This window comes from Thalia democratica, chromosome 6 (assembly GCF_965202585.1).
Source record: "Thalia democratica chromosome 6, ktThaDemo2.hap1.1, whole genome shotgun sequence".
NCBI classification, from domain to species: domain Eukaryota; kingdom Metazoa; phylum Chordata; class Thaliacea; order Salpida; family Salpidae; genus Thalia; species Thalia democratica.
Genome location: NC_139170.1, coordinates 24,760,764 through 24,781,352, shown reverse-complemented (window position 1 = coordinate 24,781,352; position 20,589 = coordinate 24,760,764). Strand labels below are relative to the sequence as shown.

General features: G+C 27.0%; 1 protein-coding gene across 1 annotated transcript in view; it reads right to left on the bottom strand.

Moving 5' to 3' along the window:
- LOC145838490 (serine/threonine-protein kinase MRCK alpha-like) overlaps positions 1–20,589 on the bottom strand; it is a 61,339-nt gene that overhangs the window by 5,822 nt on the left and 34,928 nt on the right. Inside the window, exons 26-31 of the mRNA XM_082946093.1 lie at positions 17,244–17,379; positions 16,850–17,078; positions 16,546–16,712; positions 14,106–14,294; positions 7,621–7,809; positions 7,351–7,471 (exon numbers count right to left, since the gene is read on the bottom strand). Coding sequence (XP_082802219.1) covers positions 7,351–7,471; positions 7,621–7,809; positions 14,106–14,294; positions 16,546–16,712; positions 16,850–17,078; positions 17,244–17,379 — 1,031 coding nt within the window. The remainder of the gene's footprint in view (positions 1–7,350; positions 7,472–7,620; positions 7,810–14,105; positions 14,295–16,545; positions 16,713–16,849; positions 17,079–17,243; positions 17,380–20,589) is intronic.

Sequence of the window (20,589 nt, the reverse complement as noted above, 5' to 3'; positions counted from 1 at the left end):
GCAAACTCTACACCATGTTCCCTACGTTCATCAACAGACTTACCATACCGAAAAAATATATAATCCTTTTCTCTAATTGAATTTTGACCAGCAAGGCGCGTTTTTTAAAGAGCTGCAATATCAAGCTTAAGACGAAGAAGTTCATTGTTTATAAAGCAGTTTTTCTTGTATCACTTATGTTTTCGGGGTCTATACTAGTAAACATGGTACAAACGTTCCAGCTTCCCATTTTTAGAGTGGGTCTCTTTTTCAGGTGACTTATTTTCAGTTTACTTTTCACTTTAAGCTATCTCTAACCACCCAATGAGGAAGGTAAACTGTGGCGGAACAGCACCTTATTGGCTGAGGGCTGCTCAGTTTAATAATAGTACTGTGAATAAGTACGTAAAGAAAATTATCATAAACAAAAACTTTAAACGAAATTAAGTGGGTGGGTGTCACTTTTGCACGAGCGTCACTTTTGCACGAGTGTCACTTTTGCACGAAGGGACACTTTTGCACGAGGGTCTCTTTTGCACGAAGGGTCACTTTTGCACGAGGGGACACTTTTGCACGGCGACTCTTTTGCACAAGCGTCACTTTAGCACGAGGGGACACTTTTGCACGGCGTCACTTTTGCACGCAGGGTCACTTTTGCACGAGGGGACACTTTTGCACGGCGACTCTTTTGCACGAGCGTCACTTTTGCACGAGGGGACATTTTTGCACGGCGACACCTTTGCACGGAGGGTCACTTTTGCACGAGGGGACACTTTTGCACGGCGACTCTTTTGCACGAGCGTCACATTTGCACGAGGGGACATTTTTGCACGGCGACACTTTTGCACGATGGGACACTTTTGCACGGCGACTCTTTTGCACGGAGGGTCACTTTTGCACGAGGTGACAATTTTGCACGAGGAGACACTTTTTCACGGTGACATTTTTTTACAATGACAATTTTTTACGACAGCATTGTTGCACAACGTTACATTTTTACGATGAAATTTTTGCACAGCGACATTTTGGCACGATGACTTTTTTGCACGGAAAATCTATTCTGCATGCAGACTGATTAAAAGTTTTTTAGCAACTACCAAGTTTGTAACATAAAAAGAAACTGAAAACTAAAATTTTGTAATATACCTATATTAAAGGCAAAAATTTAAAGATCTAAAATCTTAAACAGTAAAAGTTAATGTTAGAAACAAACTAACGAAAAGATAAAATAAAAATATTATTTAAAGATTCATATCAGGGACAAAAAAGTTAATTTATTTAGAAACTAGGATAAAAAACACTTTAAGTGTAAGTAAGTTGTTCTACTTTATTTTGAATTTTAATATAGTAATCAACAACTATGCCTTTTTATATATTTTACTATACGATTAAAATTTTATTGTTCATATGATGAACTTAGGCATCAAAACCTAGACCACTTAAACTGGAAGACACTTAAAGAAAAAATAAAATAACACATATAATTTATTTATTATAACAAAGATAAAAACATAATTTGATTTAAAATTTATAGGTTAACATAAAGAGTAAAATTTTAACCACAAACTTATATTTATTTACGCTTTGATGTAGAACGAACAACATCAAATATTTGAATGCATTGACTAACAATAAAAATAAAAACCTAACGCTCCAAGGACATTAATGTTAGGGTGTCATTGGCTTATATTATGATCATGGAATGCTGGTGTAAGGATCTCTTGATACTTTTGATGAACATAAGTTCAAACTTTCAAATGTTACTCACTCATTGGCCTATCATGATCATGCAACATTATAGTAGTGAAATAATCCAAGTTTAAATCATGAAAAATAGGCTACTTTATTGCTTTTTTTATTCTCACATTACATTAAAAAATAAAAAATAAACATCAGGTAAAATCTGAAATACATTTACATTTCATAAACTAAGTAAATCTTTTTTATAATTTAACTCATGTTTGAAATAAAAAAAAATTAAAACATGTTTTTAATAGCTATATAATGTTAATTATAACATCGAGAGAAAATAAGTAAATATAATACTCAAAATTCGTGTTTTAAAGCCTTACTAAATTAAATTTATCTTTCTGTTTAAAAAGTAACAAAATTCAGATTATTTTCATTTAATGTATTCAATTTTTTTTTTTTAATTAAAATGTGTATTCAACTAGTTTATTTAAATTAACTTAATAATACTAATAATAATAATAATTTTGGTACGTCATTATATTGTTCTAAGTAAAACTTCAAATAAAAACTTTACATTTAAATTTCATTAAAAAACTACCACATATTATTTATTCAAAACAACTTGTGTTGAAAACGAACATTATTTAAGTTTAAAAAAAAAAATAATTTAAAAAAAATGTCGCCGTGCAAAAGTGTCTCCTCGTGCAAAAGTGACCCTCCGTGCAAAAGTGTCCCCTCGTGTAAAATTGACCCTCCGTGCAAAAGTGTCCCCTCGTGCAAAAGTGACGCTCGTGCAAAAGAGTCGCCGTGCAAAAGTGTCCCCTCGTGCAAAAGTGACCCTGCGTGCAAAAGTGACGCCGTGCAAAAGTGTCCCCTCGTGCTAAAGTGACGCTCGTGCCAAAGAGTCGCCGTGCAAAAGTGTCCCCTCGTGCAAAAGTGACCCTTCGTGCAAAAGTGACCCTCGTGCAAAAGTGTCCCCTCGTGCAAAAGTGTCTTCGTGCAAAAGTGACGCTCGTGCAAAAGTGACCCGTTCCCAAATTAAGTACAGTCACCTCTCGCAAATCTACGCACTCATTTGGTTAGCAATCTCGTTTAGTTACGCAATTTAGAACTCTAAAAAAAAATTAAATGTGTGTTAAACATAGTAGGAGATAGATATTTTATTCGATTGGGATTATTGCATTTTTAGTTTGTACCTTCCATAAGGATCCTATTGAACTCTATGGATTTGCCCTTTATATCTTACGTTTCTTTACCCCTCTTTATACCGTTAAAGCAAACAAGGTATCATGTTTAATTCCTCAAAATATTTATGGCATAAAATTTCATTTGAACGCAACAAATTCCTTAATCTTTTTCTAATACTATGCAAGAAAAGCCTAATTTAGTGTGGACTAAGAACAAGTTAGAAAAAAAACTTTGTTAACATATAAATAATTTTTCATATACTTCATCATTGTCTTTTCGAATAAAGATAGCCATTACAGCAATAAACTGGTTGCACGACTATTTAAATTTGGACAATTCATTAACTTGAAAAAAATTAAAAGGGTCACAAATAAAAGAGTAATGTACATTTGTCAAAATAAAAAATACATATGTAGGTCCTGTAAATATCTAAAAGCCGTTTTTTTCTTTTTGCAAAACATTAAATATTTTTTGAGATATGGCTTAAATAAAGTAAAAACATAGTTATTTTAGTAACTTTAAAGAATTTTTAAAAATACATAAAATTTTGGACTAAAGAAAAAAAGTGGCTTGTACATTTTACTAAGATCTATATATGTATTTTTTATTTTTTTTACTTATAAAACTTTTTGAGGTATAGTCTTTTAAATATGTTTTTAGAATTTGAAACATAAACTATATGCATATGTGCAACTTAAATGAAAACTAGTTAAATAAACAAGTGATTTAAAGTTGGGAAATCCTAAAAATTTATTTAACCAAATTTATTATAAGAAAACAGCCAATATAGTAAGTATATTTGCTATCTCTCGTTTCTTTACGCACATTTGCTGTTGGCATAATATGCGTAGATTCGCGAGAGCTAAATGTATGCTTTCAAAATTTAATTTGGACTAAAGGAATTAGTCAACGGTATAAAAAACATTACAAAATAAAATATCTTGCCAACAATTTCAAGTTCTATTAAAGAATAAGTAGTAAAAGTCATTTCAATAAAACGTATTAAATTTCAAAAAAATAGGTTATATAAGCTTTATAAAAAAAGAATCATACTCTACAATGTTGAAAGAACTGTTCAAAGTTGTTCACATTGTGCTCAGAAATCAAAACTAGGGCAACTATTCAAATATTGGTTCTAAAAATTCAACTTTAAATTACATTTGTATAAATTAAGTATAGCAAAAAATTAATGAATAGTTTGTTCCTAAAAACTTACAATAGATAAAACCTTCTATAAAACATTTTTGTATGTTTATAATTTCTTTACTTAGACCATTTAACTGATCCAACCCAGAAAATGCAAAAATTGAAAAAATATGTTAGCAATTTGACGTTTGTATAGAACTAAAGTCCTTAAGAAATTAATTTTTGTACAGTCATACATGCACTAAATAATTAACTTTAAAACTTCAAACGTATACAAAGATATTTATATTAAATAAATATTATGTTTATGTATGTAACTGTATATTCTTTTTGTAAAGTGTTTAGGAAATAAAGAGGCTCACCATAAAAAATTGTAGGTGTTCACAACGCTTTTTGTGGTTAAATTTTTTCAATTGTCTATAAAATAGACCAGTTTATTATTCACAAAATAAAGATAAATCAAAACGTACACTTAAAAGTATGTAAGCAGCATTTTTCAGGAACGGGTCAAAGTTGCACGAAGACAAAATTGCAAGAAAACAATTTTGCACGGAGGATCATTTTTGTACAAGAGTAAAAAAAAAACAGAAAAATTATAAGAATAAATAAAAATAAAAGATAAATTAATAATAAAAAAACAAGGATAAAAAAAGTTACCGATTGAGGGTAAGGTTTATGAGTATCAGTGATAGTAAAAGTAAAACTAATAAAAATTAGTATTATAAAAAAACAAGAAAATAAACAAATTAAAAAAAATAAAAAGCTACCGACCGAGGGTAAAGGGTAACAGTAATAGTAAAAAAAAATAAAAATAATAAATATTTTTAAATAAAAAATTGAAAAAGATTTCAACCCGTGCAAAAGTGACCCTTCGTGAAAAAGTGTCTTCGTTCAATTTTGTCCCCTCGTGCAAAATTGTTTTTGTGCAAAAGTATCTTCGTGCAATTTTGTGCCCTCGTGCAAATTTGATACCTACCCGTATTTTTCATAAAGTCTTTACTTAGGATATATTTGCGTTTACAAGGATAGAAAGAAGTAATAATTTCGACCGAAAGCAATAAAGTTTCATGGCGCAGAATTATCTGAATTAGTTCGAATTCTCATACTGTATGAAATAAAGAAGGAAAACATTTTTGATCAGACCATAATTGGACTGTATCAGGGTTCGTGCGCAAATTTAAAAAAAAATAGTCAGATATTTCAGAATTTTCATCGATTTAGTCTGATGTTTACCTTCCTCTTGTGTAATTGTTTTGAGTACGCACTTCTCATTAAATATACATTTTGAGTGCGCATTTCTAGTATGCATGTTTTGAAAATTACGCGTTTATGTTACGCACTTTCATTAAGTACATATTCTAGTACGCATCTTTTATTAGTTACAAATTTTTAAACCAAGATAAAAAAGTTCTGTCAGTATTCTTTTTAATTAAGACTAAAAATTCTTAGTTACAAACTCTCTATTAAGTTAAGTAGCTGCTGTGTTCAGAATGTGTTAGTCTTGTTAATAACTTCAATAACTTTTAATAAACAAACATTAAAACATATTTTAAATAAACTAAAGTGTATTTTTAGTCTAAAGTGTACTTAGTATTGAGCTTCTAATTTAGGAAATACAACAGTTAAATTATCTAAGCTTTAAAAAACATAGCTTATAATATAGCTTTTAAAACAAATTCAAACCAACAGCTAAGTTGTTGTAATTCAATTGTTAGGTTACATGACTATTTGAATTCCTGCAATTCAAGTTCTAAAATTTTGTTTAAATAAGCTATACCTCTAAATATAAACTGAAATTGAGATGAATAAAAACGGGTACCTAGATCTGACCAAAAAGAGTATGTTGATAAATAAAAAAAAAATATATTGCTATTTTAAATTTTATTAAGAAGACAATAAAAATGTTAATTTTTTTCAATTTTCAAATTTTGTCTTGAAAAAAATTTTGAATTTGAAATAAATAAAAAATGCACACATAGGTCTGATTATTATCATCATGATGGTGAAAAAAAAATTTGAAAAATAAAAGTTAAAAATAATTGAGTTTTGTTTTAAAAATAAGAATTTAAATAGTCGGAATTTGAATTGTCCGAATTTTAATCGTCGTGCACCCCAACTGTAATGTTTAAACTATATAATTCTTAATTAACTTTTATTATTATGACGTATATAGTCTACTCAAAACAAGATAAAAAAGATACTTAAATTTCTATAAGAAACTCAAATAGTATCAATCATTTGTTTTAATAAATACTGACTGATTTTGTCTTTAATAACTAAAATTATATTTAGAAAAAAAATTCATAACTCAACTTGATCTTTAAAAAAAGTTCTCGATTTTTCTTGATCAAAAATTTTCAAGCATTTGAACTGAGAAAAACTGAGATTTTCAAATTTTTAAATAAAAAACTTTTTTAGCCTGATTTGTTTCAACTTTTTCCAAAAAACCTGATTTTTAGCCTGATGCGCACGAACCCTGCTGTATGGAGACGATGGTTTATCTATTGTAGAAATTAATTTAGATCCAATTATTGAACGACTTTAAGAATACTTAGTAAGATGTTTGATAGATTCGACTTGATAAAAATCAGAGTTCAATCCTGTAAAACTTTTTTTTTTGGATGTAAAGCTAGATCTTTAAAACGGAACTTACGCACCATATAGAAAACCAAACTTTCAAACTACGTATGTCAGTCATTGTATAATCAAATCACTCTCAATACGTTGTCAATCAACAAAATCCATTGAAAGATTGACAACTAGATGTAAGGATTAATAATGTTGTAATAAAGGGAAAAAAACTAATAGTAGGTGTTAGTCGCAAGAACGAGTTCAAGTACATCGATAGTAAATAAAAAACAGCAAAATTAAAATCACTCTACACTTTACGCCACCACAATATTGTTTATAACCAAGACTAAATTGGTAGACGTTTTTTTTTGAAACTGCCAGGTAGACTTCGTTCAATGGTCCAAGAGTATTGGTCAGAAAACTGTTGAAAATTTGTACTGGTGCATGCCAATCATGAAGAACCAGTTAATGTCTCACAACCGGAGAATATTAGAGAATAAATCAGAATACTCAACCCTATGCAATTGCAAAGAAAAATGTATGTGTGATGGCAATTGTTTACTAACATATTTCATCTATAGATATCTAACATTGATAACAGCAGAGAACATTAAGCAATGTATTAGCTGATAACTTAAATTAGTAATACAAGTTTATTTAAGCTCTAAAAAGTAAACTCAACCAACATCGATAATTTATATAATATACGTAACTAATCGTGTATAATAAACACATAAAAAAGTAAATCGATAAAACTATAATAAGCAAACTAACTTGCGCAAAGTAGACAGGTGTTCTCGACTAGGAACTTTAAATTGATGACGCTTTTTTGATTTTCTTATCATCTGCCTCTGACCAACACTACTTGTGCTTGACATAAATATTTCTTCTTTTGCTTTTAGTAGATTTGTTATGAAACTTCACATTTAAGTTTAATAAATCTTATAAAGAAAACTTGATTTGAATTAATTCACTAAACAAAATATTTAATTATGCTAGTCTTGTTCATAAAAAGAGAAGAAAGTTATAAGTTTTAAAATAAACCTTTTGGGTTCTTTCTAGCCATATATATTAATCGGTGGGGATCAAAATGGGTTGCATAACTGATGGATCCAGTTTTGGAAAGAGGCCTAACTCTTTTTAAATTAATAGTTTGAACCCAAGCTACTTCTTCAGGATCGAATATAGTAATGAAATTTTCCGAATAAACAATCAGATTTCTACCATTGCTCACTGTTTTTAATGAGGTATACTTTAAGCTTGTTATGTTTAAACGTGTTAAGAAAATCTTTACGTATTTAAAAACATAACTGTATATTATTATAACTTTTAAACAAAACTTAATAACTGTATAAAAAAAAACTTAAACAAAATTATATACGTGCAAAAAAACTTAAACTAAATTAAATTATCATAGGTATTAATATACGACTTTAAATTCCAAAATGCCAACAAGCAAGCTTTCAGTCAGAAAAGTAAAAAAGCTGTTTTAAGTGAATAAATAAATTTTTCGACTAAAGAACTTTTTTTTATCTAAAAATAATGAATAGCACAATGTGTAAATAAAATTTATGTATAAAATATTTCTAATTATAAATATACAATTAACATACATAGTAGTTCTACTAATATTTATGTTCATTAGTACAATAAACTATGATATACTCGTTTTGTTAGTTCCATTACATTAGAATAATATTTCTAAAAAAGTTATAAAGTACCCACAAAATAAAACAAATTTAACTAAAAACATTTCATGTTTAAAACAATTATGTTATAAAACAATGTTTCACTGTATTAAAGATCTATAAGTGAAAATAATATAATAAAGTAAAACATGGCTTTAAAAAGGAACACTAGTGTCCAATAAAAGCAAAAAATCAACAAAAAAAATCCAATTAATCTATAGAATTGTTTTCTTAGTATACTTTTAATGTTAAAGCAATATACTAAAAAGTATATTTGCGGAAGATAATTAAAGGAAAGAACTGATAAATATGTTTTTAAACAACAAGAATAATACAATACTTTAAACAATGCTTGAAATGTACTGGTAGTTTTGGTAAATCATTTTAAAAGAAATCATAAATATATTTCACTGAATTTACAGTTAAATATGCTAATCATAAAAGAAAATTTTTACGTAAAACAAAACTAACAATGTTAGGAAAAATAAAAAAAATATATACTTATGTATTAATAAAACAAAACGTGATAGTATTGTAAAAACACGTTTTAAAAAATATTATGGTTTTATATAATATGGTTTTCATTTAAGACAGGTAAAAAGTTGTATATACTTATTGAGTATATTTAAACTATACTAGAAAGATAACTTAACGATAAAGCAAAAAGGATATAAATAACAAAGTGTTAAGTTAACTCAACACATAGTTAAAACGTTATATTAAATTAATAAATCTGCTAACTTAAAAACGCATTAGATATTTAAGACTTTTTATCAACTAATAGTGAGTGACTTTCAAACCGACATTTATATCATGCATGGTTGCCACTGATCAAGCTGAGAAAAATTTCCTGACTTTTTCCTGACTTTTTACCAAAATTTTCCTGACTTTTCTAAATCAAACTATTAAATTAAACTTATTCTAAAATACATAATCTAACACTTGAAACTATATAAAGCTTTTAATCTAATTTTAATACAAGTTAAAAACATCATTGTTTGCTAAATTCTATCATCAAACTTCCAGTACATCACTTAAACCATCTGTGTATGATTGATGTTTGTGATAAATAGTTCTATCAGCAAAATACTTGTATTATTACCTTATAAACACAGCTTGTCTGAAAAAAGACACTATTTTTTAGCATTTCCTAGTATGAATGTATCTAGATAAACTAACGACATATAAGGAACTTTTACAATTAAAACCTTGAATTAATAACTGAACTTTCACAACTAAAATCTTAAAACAATAACAAATTTTTACAGTTAAACCTTAAAACAATAAAGAACACAAATGTTTAGAATATGTAAACTTTGGCATAATTAAAATATAAAAAAACAATTAAATACTGATCTGAAAAAAAAAAACAATGGTTAGTCTGAGTTTGAAAACCCAATACATAAAGTAATAGTTTTCTGTACAAATAATTCTAATCTAACACCTTAAGACGAGAATAAATTTACTCTCTACCAGTAATAAGCTATTTATCTAACTAAAAGTAAACTTTAGTCAGACTTAGCATATAAGTTGTAAAACAACCTATAAGTTAAAAATATCTAATAATAAAAGTATTTACTTAAAACATGTTTTACTCATATAAACTGTTTACTTAGTTTAATGAAATACTACCTAAACTATTTAATATAGAATCCTTAAATTAAAAATCATTTAAAAAAGAATATACTTAAGTAACTGTAAAAAAAAGACATAAAAAAGTAAACTATATATCTGTTGTAAAAAATATTTTCTCTTATCATTTATTATAAAATTTGTAACAAATAAATATACTCTTATTTATTTTAAAAACTTAAGTTACTCTACAAAAAATACACATAATAAGTAAACTTAATCTTGGCATACACCTCTCTTATAACTTATTTTATAAATTTAAACAACTTTGAAAAAAATATAAAGAGGTAAAGTATACATATTAACTTGTTACATAAAATACTTAACTAACTGCTTAGTTATAAAGAACTCAATTATTTACTTCATCAAAAAACACTTTGATTCTAAAATTATGCTAGATAAACTTTTGTTTATATATCACAGTTTCACTATGGAAGTGTCCTTGCTACAAATCATCTATACTAAAAAGCTTACAAAATCTGCTTGTTCAAGTAGGGTACTTGTTCAATATGTTAGTAGAAAATTATTGCAGTTTTATAAAATATATTTTACTTATTTATATCTCATGAAGGCATTGGAAATAACATTAAATATTTATGTAAATTTCTAGGAAAATTTTGGATTTTTTTCTGACTTTAAAGAACTTTTAGTTAATTTTTACCATTTGAAGGCTTTGGAAAACAAGGAATTTTGTAAATTTAAACTGACAAAATCTGACTTTTTTTAAATTTTATCAAATTTCCTGACTTTTCCTGACTTTTTTTTCAAAACCCCCCGTTTTTTCCTGACTTTTGTCATTTTTTTAAATTTTTCCTGACTTTTCCTGATTTCCTGACCGAGTGGCAACCCTGATCATGACGTATATAAAATTATTTTTCATACAATCAAAATAGACAAAAATGTTTATATTAAATGGTTGACGCAATTAAATTTAATAGAAGAAAGTTGTATAGTTATTTGCCTTAACTAAAAAAGAATGCTCAATTTACTGGGATGTAAAGAGCTTATATAAATAGATTTATGCAAATTTTATATTTTATTCGCGACCGGTTTCGGTGGCAAGAGATTGCGACCTTTTCAAGCAAAAATAAAATATGAAACTGCATGTAACAATGTTAGTTAATTATACTGTTGTTTAAAAACTTATTCATGCGTGAAGAATATAAACAAAAATGTTGCATATTCGAAAATTCAAGCATATCAGAGTATATTTAGGTAAATTGGTACAAATCATAATTATAGTAAAAAATAGGTCATTTTTCTTGATTTTTTCATTGAGTTTTTGTTGACATTTGACTTAAATTGGAAAAAAAAAGTTTTTTTTAAACAGTTCTTAATTCAACTTAGATAAATTTTTAGAATTTTTTTTTTTTTTTTTTTTTTTTTTTAGATAGTTATCAAATCCGTTTAAATTTTGACTGTTATGTTAACTTAGCACAAATTAGATTTTGAAACCTTCAGCGACTTTGAGTTTTATTAATGTTTTGTTGACTCTTGGCTTAAAACCACAATTCTAGACAATATTTAATTTCATTTAGATAAATTTCAAGGTATAAACATTTTATTATTATTTTTTTTTAAGAAAAGGTATTATTTTATTATTATTATTTTTTTAAGAAAAGCTCTGGATTCAGTTTTTTTATTTGACTCATTATATTAATATTAATTCAATTTTTTTTTTTAACAACTAGTACCAATTTACCTAAATATACTCTGATATGCTTGAATTTTCGAATATGCAACATTTTTGTTTATATTCTTCACGCATGAATAAGTTTTTAAACAACAGTATAATTAACTAACATTGTTACATGCAGTTTCATATTTTATTTTTGCTTGAAAAGGTCGCAATCTCTTGCCACCGAAACCGGTCGCGAATAAAATATAAAATTTGCATAAATCTATTTAGAAGAAAGTTGTAAAAAAAGTTTGGAAACAATAAAAAATTTAGAAATTAATTAAGATAAAATTATTTGTAGTTGAATGATAAAAAGTTTACATCTGAATTTAATGCTGTTTAAAATTTTCAAACATATACATTTTTTAAATATGGCCGTTACCTTGATTGGCCATAATAGTTTTAAATACGAATGAAAATATACTTTAAGGGTAGGTGTCAATATGCACAAAAGGACACTTTTGCACGGTTTGATTTTTTTTCTTATTTTTACTATCACTGTTACCCCTAACCCTTGGTCGAAACTTTTTTTTCTTTTATTTTTTATTATCATTTAGGATTGCCACAGATCAAGCTGAGAAAAATTTCCTGACTTTTTACTAAAAATTTCGCGATTTTTCTAAATCAAACTCTTAATTTAAACTTACTTCAAAATACATAATTAAACACTTGAAACTATAAAAACATTTCAATCTTATTTTTATACAGGTTAAAACAACAGTTTTTTTTTGCTGAATTCAATCATCTAACTTCCATTACATCACTTGAACCATTTGTGTATGATTGATGTATTTGCAATATTATTGCCAATAAACAGCTCTATCAGCAAAATACTTGTATTTTCAAACTTATAAACACAACTTGTATGAAAAAAGACACGATATTTTAGAATTTTCTAACATAAATGAATCTAAATAAACAAAAAGACATATAAGGAACTTTTAAAATTAAAATCTTAAAACAATAACGAACATTCACAATAAAAACTTAAAACAATAACTAACTTTTACAATTAAAACCTTAAAACAATAAATAACTTAATCAAACATTTTTTTTTACTTCAAGTACTAAAATTGATTTTATGTTTCTTTATTAGCACTTCAACCTCTTAGTCTAATGAATATGGTTTCCTTCATCTGGTCTGCAAACCACTTAATTTTCTTGGCAGTAAAAACCATTTACCTCATTTTATTTAAATCGTTCTCATCTGCTGCCCCTACACTTGTCGAAGAGAGTCTTTTCTCTAACATTTGTGGGCTTCATTTCTTTTCTTTTTGCATTCATTTTATCAATTTGTACTAGATAAAGGCATTGGAAATTTAAGTAATTTTGTAAATTTATCGGAAAACTTTAGTCAGAATTTTTAATTAAATTTTTACCATTTGAAGGCTTTGGAAAATAAGGTTTTTGTAAATTTGAACTAACAAAATCTGATGTTTTTTCAAATTATGTTAAATTTATTGACTTTTCAGGACTTTTTTTTTTGAACCCCATTCTTTCCTGACTTTTGTAATTTTTTAGTTTTTCCTGAATCTTTCTGACTTCCTGACCTTGTGGCAACCCTGATCATTGTAGCCCCTTACCCTTGGTCGGTAACTTTTTTTTCTTATTATTTATTTATTTTATTGAATTTTTATAATAACTGAAACCCTTAACCTTATCCTTGGTCAGTTTTATTATTATAATTTTTTTTAAACTATCACTGTTACTTTAAAGGCCTAAACCCTTGGTCGGTAATTTTTTATTAACTTATTTTTATTTATTTTGGTCGTGCAAAAGTGTCTTCGTGAAAAAGTGACCCTTCATGCATATTTGACCCGTCTTCATAAAATATAGCGAAAATAGCTTTTTTAATAGTCTGAATTTAGTTGGCTGAAAAAGGATGGTAAGGCATTTGAATTTTGTGTGACTAGAAAATTAAACCAAGTGTTATACATAATTAGATAGAACTGAATTTCTAACTTTTAAACTTGGTTTTCTGCATCAAGTATTTTAAAAGTTATATAAGTTTGAGTTCCATCAGTTTTTGCTTTAATTCAACCGTTATCAATTTAAAAAATTCTAAAACTCTTCATAGCTTTTGTTAAAAATTTACTTGCAAAGATTAAAAAAAAAATCAAAACTATTCTTTTTGCCTATTCTATTCAATATGGTATAGTTTTATTGGAAAATAAGATAAGTTGTTTGAAAACTTTATTTATATTTTAGGCATCAAAATACTTCTTGCAAAACCTTTTAAATATTATTTTTAAATTTAAAATTAATTAATTGAAACTACAAAATTACCTTTTCTAAAAAACTTGTTGGTAACGCTATTGACTTTTTAAATTATCAAATAAAATATACTTTAAAACATTAAAACCAATAATAACAGAAATATAACACATTTGACTCATACTGTCTGAAAAAACCACAACAGAGACATGTAGGGAGTTTTAAAATTAAAACAGGGTAATGAAGTTAAAATTATTCTTTAATGGTTTTTTGCTTATCCAAATTTTTGAATGAATGTTAAGATAAAATCAACAAACCAATGTGTTGTGGTTGAGCTGGCCACATAACTTCACGATTCCGACTTCTTTTACCATCAGGGGTAACATAAATACCACAAGTATTGAAGCATAACAAAAATTCCTTTTTGTTTACGGGCATCATGCACATAGCATCGCTGTTGACTTGTTGAACAAATGACAATGTTGCATCATCTGAATTCACTAATTCTGTCAATTATAATCATTTTTTTAAAACACTATATTTAACTGTTTTTATTATAACTTCGGTGTGTCTAAAAATATAAATCACGTTACTTAAGCATATCTTAAATACTACACTACATTTTTAACTACAATTGAGCTAAATATACAGCTGCACTGAAAAGTTTAATAAACAATTATTTAATAATAAACTTTATATTTTTACATTTAAATCTATTTTAGACGTTTATTTTTACTAAACTTAAGTTTTTTATTACATAAAGAAAAGTAAATACATCATTTCTTAGCAGGTGCGTCGCGTGGGGTGTTGCACTGCCGCAATTGCACCAACTTAAAAGTTTGTAAGAAAAAAATTTAGTATCTATAACGTTTTCGTTTATTTTTAGAACAAAATCTCTTATAAAACTCCAATTTAGAAAACGACTATTTTGCTCACTTCACTGCCGCAAACTATTAGCTGACTGCCGCAAATGAACTCAAAAAAGCAAAATTTCTTCAAGAATTACCGCAAAATAAACATCTTGCGGTAATTAAGCTAAATTAAAAATTCCCTAAATCAGAACAGGCTCAAGTATCATTCCACAAGCTACTGTAAACAAAAAATTAAAACAAAGCTAAGCAGAGCAGAGGTAACTCGAGTAGAAGCAACACAAGCAGAGGCGATTCGAGCAGAAGCAACTCGAGCGGAAGCAACTCGAGCAGAAGCAACTCGAGCAAAAGCAACTCGAGCAGAAGCAACTCGAGCAGAAGCAACTCGAGCAGAGGCAACTCGAGTAGAAGCAAACAAGCAGAGGCGATTCGAGCAGAAGCAACTCGAGCAGAAGCAAGTCGAGCAGGGACAACTCAAGTAAGGGCAAATCGAGCACCGGCAATTTTTTTTTCTGCACCACCTAGAAAAAATATCACGCGACGCCACTGGTTTTTAGTATTTAAGGTTTACAACTATTGATTTTAAAAAGTAAGCAGTTATGATAAATAAATGTTTAGTTATAACTTAAGGTAAAGTTTATGCTTTTAATTAGCACAGGCTTAAGTTTAACTAGAACACAAAACTTCTTTACGATCCTTTCAATACTAATACTAGTAAAAAAAAACATTAACAGAAAAGTGGTCGGTAGCTTTAATAAGTAACAGGTAAATTTTGCTGAAAATTGCTCGCGGGACTATTTGTATAGAAAACCGTTTTTTGCGTTCACAACTACTTAAAAAACTATGTTTTTTTATAGAAAAATATTATTTCAAACTAAAATGTTATACAATATGTAATAATTATGCACTTCTAATCAACATTGATTAAATAAAGAGCACAATTGTAAGTTTTCACAACAAAAAGTACATTGCGAGCCGCAGTTTACCAACCTCTGAGTTGAAGTTTTGTTTTACTGTCATATTACTTTAAATGCATTTTATAACAAGCAGAATTCTGAATAACATATATTTTTTTAATTTTATACAATAGTTATTTCTTATCAAGTATAAATTTAATTATTTTAGAAGTAAAATATGTTAAAAAATCTAGGTTTTTCTTTTTCAAAAAGTATTAAACTCCAGGTTTTTTTTTTGCTTAAATTTTCAAGCTCCTAATTAAATGGCCACCCGTATAGAACTAGATATTGTCGAAATAAATATTTTCACTAGATTTTATCTTTCTACAACTGTATAAATTAATTATAATAAAGAATAAAATGTTATTTATTAACTGATTGCAACCTTTCTATAAATTAAAAATTTTTTAGTACAATAGTTATTTTATAGTAACCAATTATAAAAATTTTCAATAAACCTGACTTTATACAGGGTTGCCACTCGTTTTTTCAAAAATTTTACAGATTTTTCAAATTTTTTCCAGGTTCTTAAAAGTACACACTTAAGGTAAGAAACTGTGTTCAATAGTATAAAAAGATTGAAAAGATACTGTATAGCTACTTAAAATGTATTTTTTAATAAAAAAACTTTTGGTGATGACAAATTTTTTTATCTGTATGACAAATTTTTTGAGTCAAACTGAAATTTTACTACTGAACATGTTAAAATTAGTAAAAACTCCAGGTTTTTCTCAAAATTTCTTAAAGTCCAGGTTTTTCCAGGTTTTATTGCCTGGATAGTCAAATTTCAGGTTTTTCCAGGATTCCAGGTAAAGTGGCAACCCTGATTATATAATAATAGACTATAACTTAAGCACATAGCAAACAAAAATGCTTCAAAGTACATATACTTCAACGTTACCATATTTTATAAAAATGTACTAATTATAAACTTGATGCTTTTCCCCCTTGAATAGCAAAAATGCTGAATCCTCCAGTGTAACCCATGCACAATTGCTCATTGAAAACAGATAGATATTGTATGCTCGTTTGTATTGCAATTTCTCTTATTTTCTTGTACCTTTGCTTCGTTTTATTGATTTCAAATACTACAACGTGCCTATAAATTTATTACATAACTTTATTACTAAAACAAACAAAGATTTCTGAATTTAAAGTCTTTTGTAAATTTCTAAAATTATAGTGCACAAGGAAGATCAACAACTATTTTTTTGATAATATTATTTTCAAACAGACTTTTTAATAGCAACAGCAATGCAGCTCGAAGTCCCTTGACAAAAAGTACCCCACGCAAACATTGAACAATTTTTTGACTCATCAATTTTTATACAATCACCATCTTCAATGGAGTTAAGAAAGTAAAGTCGGATATTCCTGTTCCTTCCACACAACACCACCATTAGCTGTTCGTCACTTAATACTTCAACTTGATGCACACGTTTACACTCACCGACTTTTAATATCTCTAAACAAATTGGTATGGAAAATTCAGTTATAACTTAATTCACTAAAAATAATTTTTTATTGTCGAATTTAAAAAAATTACAATACATTAAATAAACAAATTAAAGTTTAAAAAGTCTTAGTTAGAGTTTTTTTAAGAGTTTGAAAACTAAAAATTAAAACTAACCATCTTTTTTAAGCTCAATTACAAATAATCCATCTTCAGTACCAAGGGCGAGCCTGTCTTTATCAACTACACAGCAACTTAATGATGATTTTATTATAGGTAAATTGTAGTCATAGGCTTCTGTTGGTCGGAAAACCTAAATGAAAATAATTTTTATTACTGATAAATTATTCTTTATTATATATAAAAAAATTCAAGCCAACCGTTTGTAAATAAAGATCCTAGCGAAGCAAGTTCGCTGGATGTATAAAAAAAAGAAATTTTCACAGTTCTTTTTCTTAATTGAACTGACATAAGTTTCTGTGTGCGCAGGGTGGCCAATGGTTTTTGAGAATTTCTTTCAGATTTTGAAAGTACACGTGTTTTCGGTTTTTTTTAGTTTAAAGTAAAGTGTAAGGTATAAAACTGTGTTAAAAAGTATAAAAACTCTTTGTGTTTTTAATTAAAAAAAAAATTATGATGACAATTCTTTTTCAACCTTTATGATAGATTTTTCATGTCAAATCAAAACTTTACTACTTTACATGTGAAAATCGTTTAAAATTCCATGTTTTTTAGTGATTTTTGTTAAAATTTCTCAAAGCCTAAATTGTCAAATTCAAGGTTTTTCCAGGATTCCCGGTTTAGTAGCCACCCTGTGTGTGTTAACAAGTTAAGGGCATAGGGGGGTCCAACTTTTTTTATTTTTTACTAAAAATAACATTTGATCTTATATGAAAGCAGTACAAACTACAAGCCAGTTTTTATAGAACTAAAAAATCTTATTTGACTTTTGAGATATTGCAATTTTTATAAAGAGTTTCTCATACAAACATATAAACCGCAAATTTTCGACGTCAATTTTTCGGAAATTTAAAAACCACCAAAAATCTATCTTATCCTTCATTTTTTGAGCTAAAGACGTCAAACTTTTAGGAAACGTTCCTTTTATAGTTTACAAGACTTTGAAAGTTGGAATTTTTAAAATATTAAAAAATAAAAACTTAAAAAATAAAAAAAGGTGGTGTTTTTAATTAAATTTCTATTTTTCATAATTGAAAAATTCCGGCATTCAATATTTTTAAAACTTAATAATACACTTTCTGTAAAAATTTGAAGAATATTGCTTAAAAGATGAAAGAAGAGATAGATTTTTAGTGAAATAGTCTTTTTTCGCGTTTTTAGTTTGCGCCTTCCATTAGGAATCTATTGAGGTCACCAACTTTGATCGCTCATGTCTCAAAAATTGCTTTGAAATTTTTCAAGCAATTAAAAATGTCTGATAGCTCAGATAAATTTATATAAAATAAGATCAACTTGCAAAAATCAAGGTGAACCCCCCTAAATTCTTAACACACTTCAACGGAGCTCTATTTAAAAAAATACTGCAAGAAATAAAAAGAAGCTAAAGTAGGTGAATATGCTTGTTTACTAACGATAAGCATAACTATTATATACTACTATGTGTCTATTATTAACTATTAATCTATAGTTATTGTGCTTATCTTTAGTAAACAAAAATATTCATCTACTTCTTCTATTCTTTTCTTGAAGTAGTTATTTTTTACAGAGCTTCGTTGAATATGAAGATAACTTGTTAACAAGGAAACACAATTCGGTTTAATAAAGAAAGAGTACTGCAAAAATTTGTTTTTGTTCTTTTATTAAACCTATTACAGCTAACAATATGGTGCTTACATGGTAGCCACTGATCAAGTTGAGAAAAATTTCCTGACTTTTCCCTACTTTTTACCAAAATTTTCTTGACTTTCTAAATCAAACTCTTAAATTAAACTTATTCTAAAATACATAATCTAACACTTGAAACTATATAAAGCTTTCAATCTAATTTTAATACAGGTTAAAAACAACAATTTTTTGCTGAATTCTATCATCAAACTTCCAGTACATCACTTAAACTAAATGTGTATGATTGATGTTTGTAATAAACAGCTCTATCAGCAAAATACTTGTATTATTACTTTACAAACACAGCTTGTCTGAAAAAAGACATTTAATCATCAATTTAGTATAAAATTTGTAACAAATAAATATACTCTTATTTACTTTAAAAACTTAAGTTACTCTACAAAAACTACACATAATAAGTAAACTTAATATTGGTATATACCTCTCTTATAACTTATTTTATAAATTTTAACAACTTGGAAAAAATTATAAAGAGGTAAAGTATACACATTAACTTGTTACATAAAATACTAAACTAACTGCTTAGTTATAAAGAACTCAATTATTTACTTAAACAAAAAACACTTTGATTCTAAAATTATGCTAGATAAACTTTTGGGTATATATCACAGTTTCACTATGGAAGTGTCCTTGCTACAGATCATCAATATTAAAAAGCTTACAAAATCTGCTTTTTCAAGTAGGGTACTTGTTCAATATGTTATAAGAAAATGCTTGCAGTTTTATAGAGGATATTTTACTAATTTATACCAGGTGAAGGCATTGTAAATAAAATTAAACATTTTTGTAAATTTCTAGAAATATTTTGGATTTTTTTTCTGACTTTAAAGGACTTTTAAGTAATTTTTACAAGGACTTTTGAAAACAAGAAATTTTGTAAATTTAAACTGACAAAATCTGACTTTTTTTTTAATTTTATCAAATTTTCTGACTTTTCCTGACTTTTGTCATTTTTTAAAATTTTTCCTGACTTTTCCTGACCGAGTGGCAACCCTGTAGCTTAACAATATGGTGCCCACAGAAGTTTTATTTTACTTATATTTCAAAAGCTACTTAGAACTTTTAAAAACGGTAAGAAACAACAGGTCGTTTAGTGTTTTTATGTAAAATAAGGCTGAATTAAAAAATAAAAAACAAACTTGGTATTGCTTTCTATGAGCTAAAACTAATAAAAATTCAAACCATTTTTCTGTAATTCTTATTACAAAAATATTAGAACATGTTTTAACAATTATCAAAAAACAGCTTTTGAAATCTAACTTTAATGTATTTTATTAATTATAATAGTTTTGTGCACAATAATTTTTTCTATGAGTATTAATAAGTCAATTATTTATACAAACTATTTAGTAATGTATCAATTTGTTTCTGTATATTTACATATGGTTTGTAGACAAATCTAACATAGCTTTTACCTTTAAAAATAAATAATAAACTTTAACGTGAATACATTATTTTGTACAGACTCATTAACTAATCGTTTTTAAATATTTTTTTATGCAGAAGGCATATCTTACACTTTATTACCCTATATTTAAAAAAATATTAAATAACTTCGTTTTCAGACGTACAACAAATTTCATCATATTAATATAAATGCTTTTACAAGTCTGTTTTTAATACTATAAATAACATTATAATTAAAAGTTACATTATG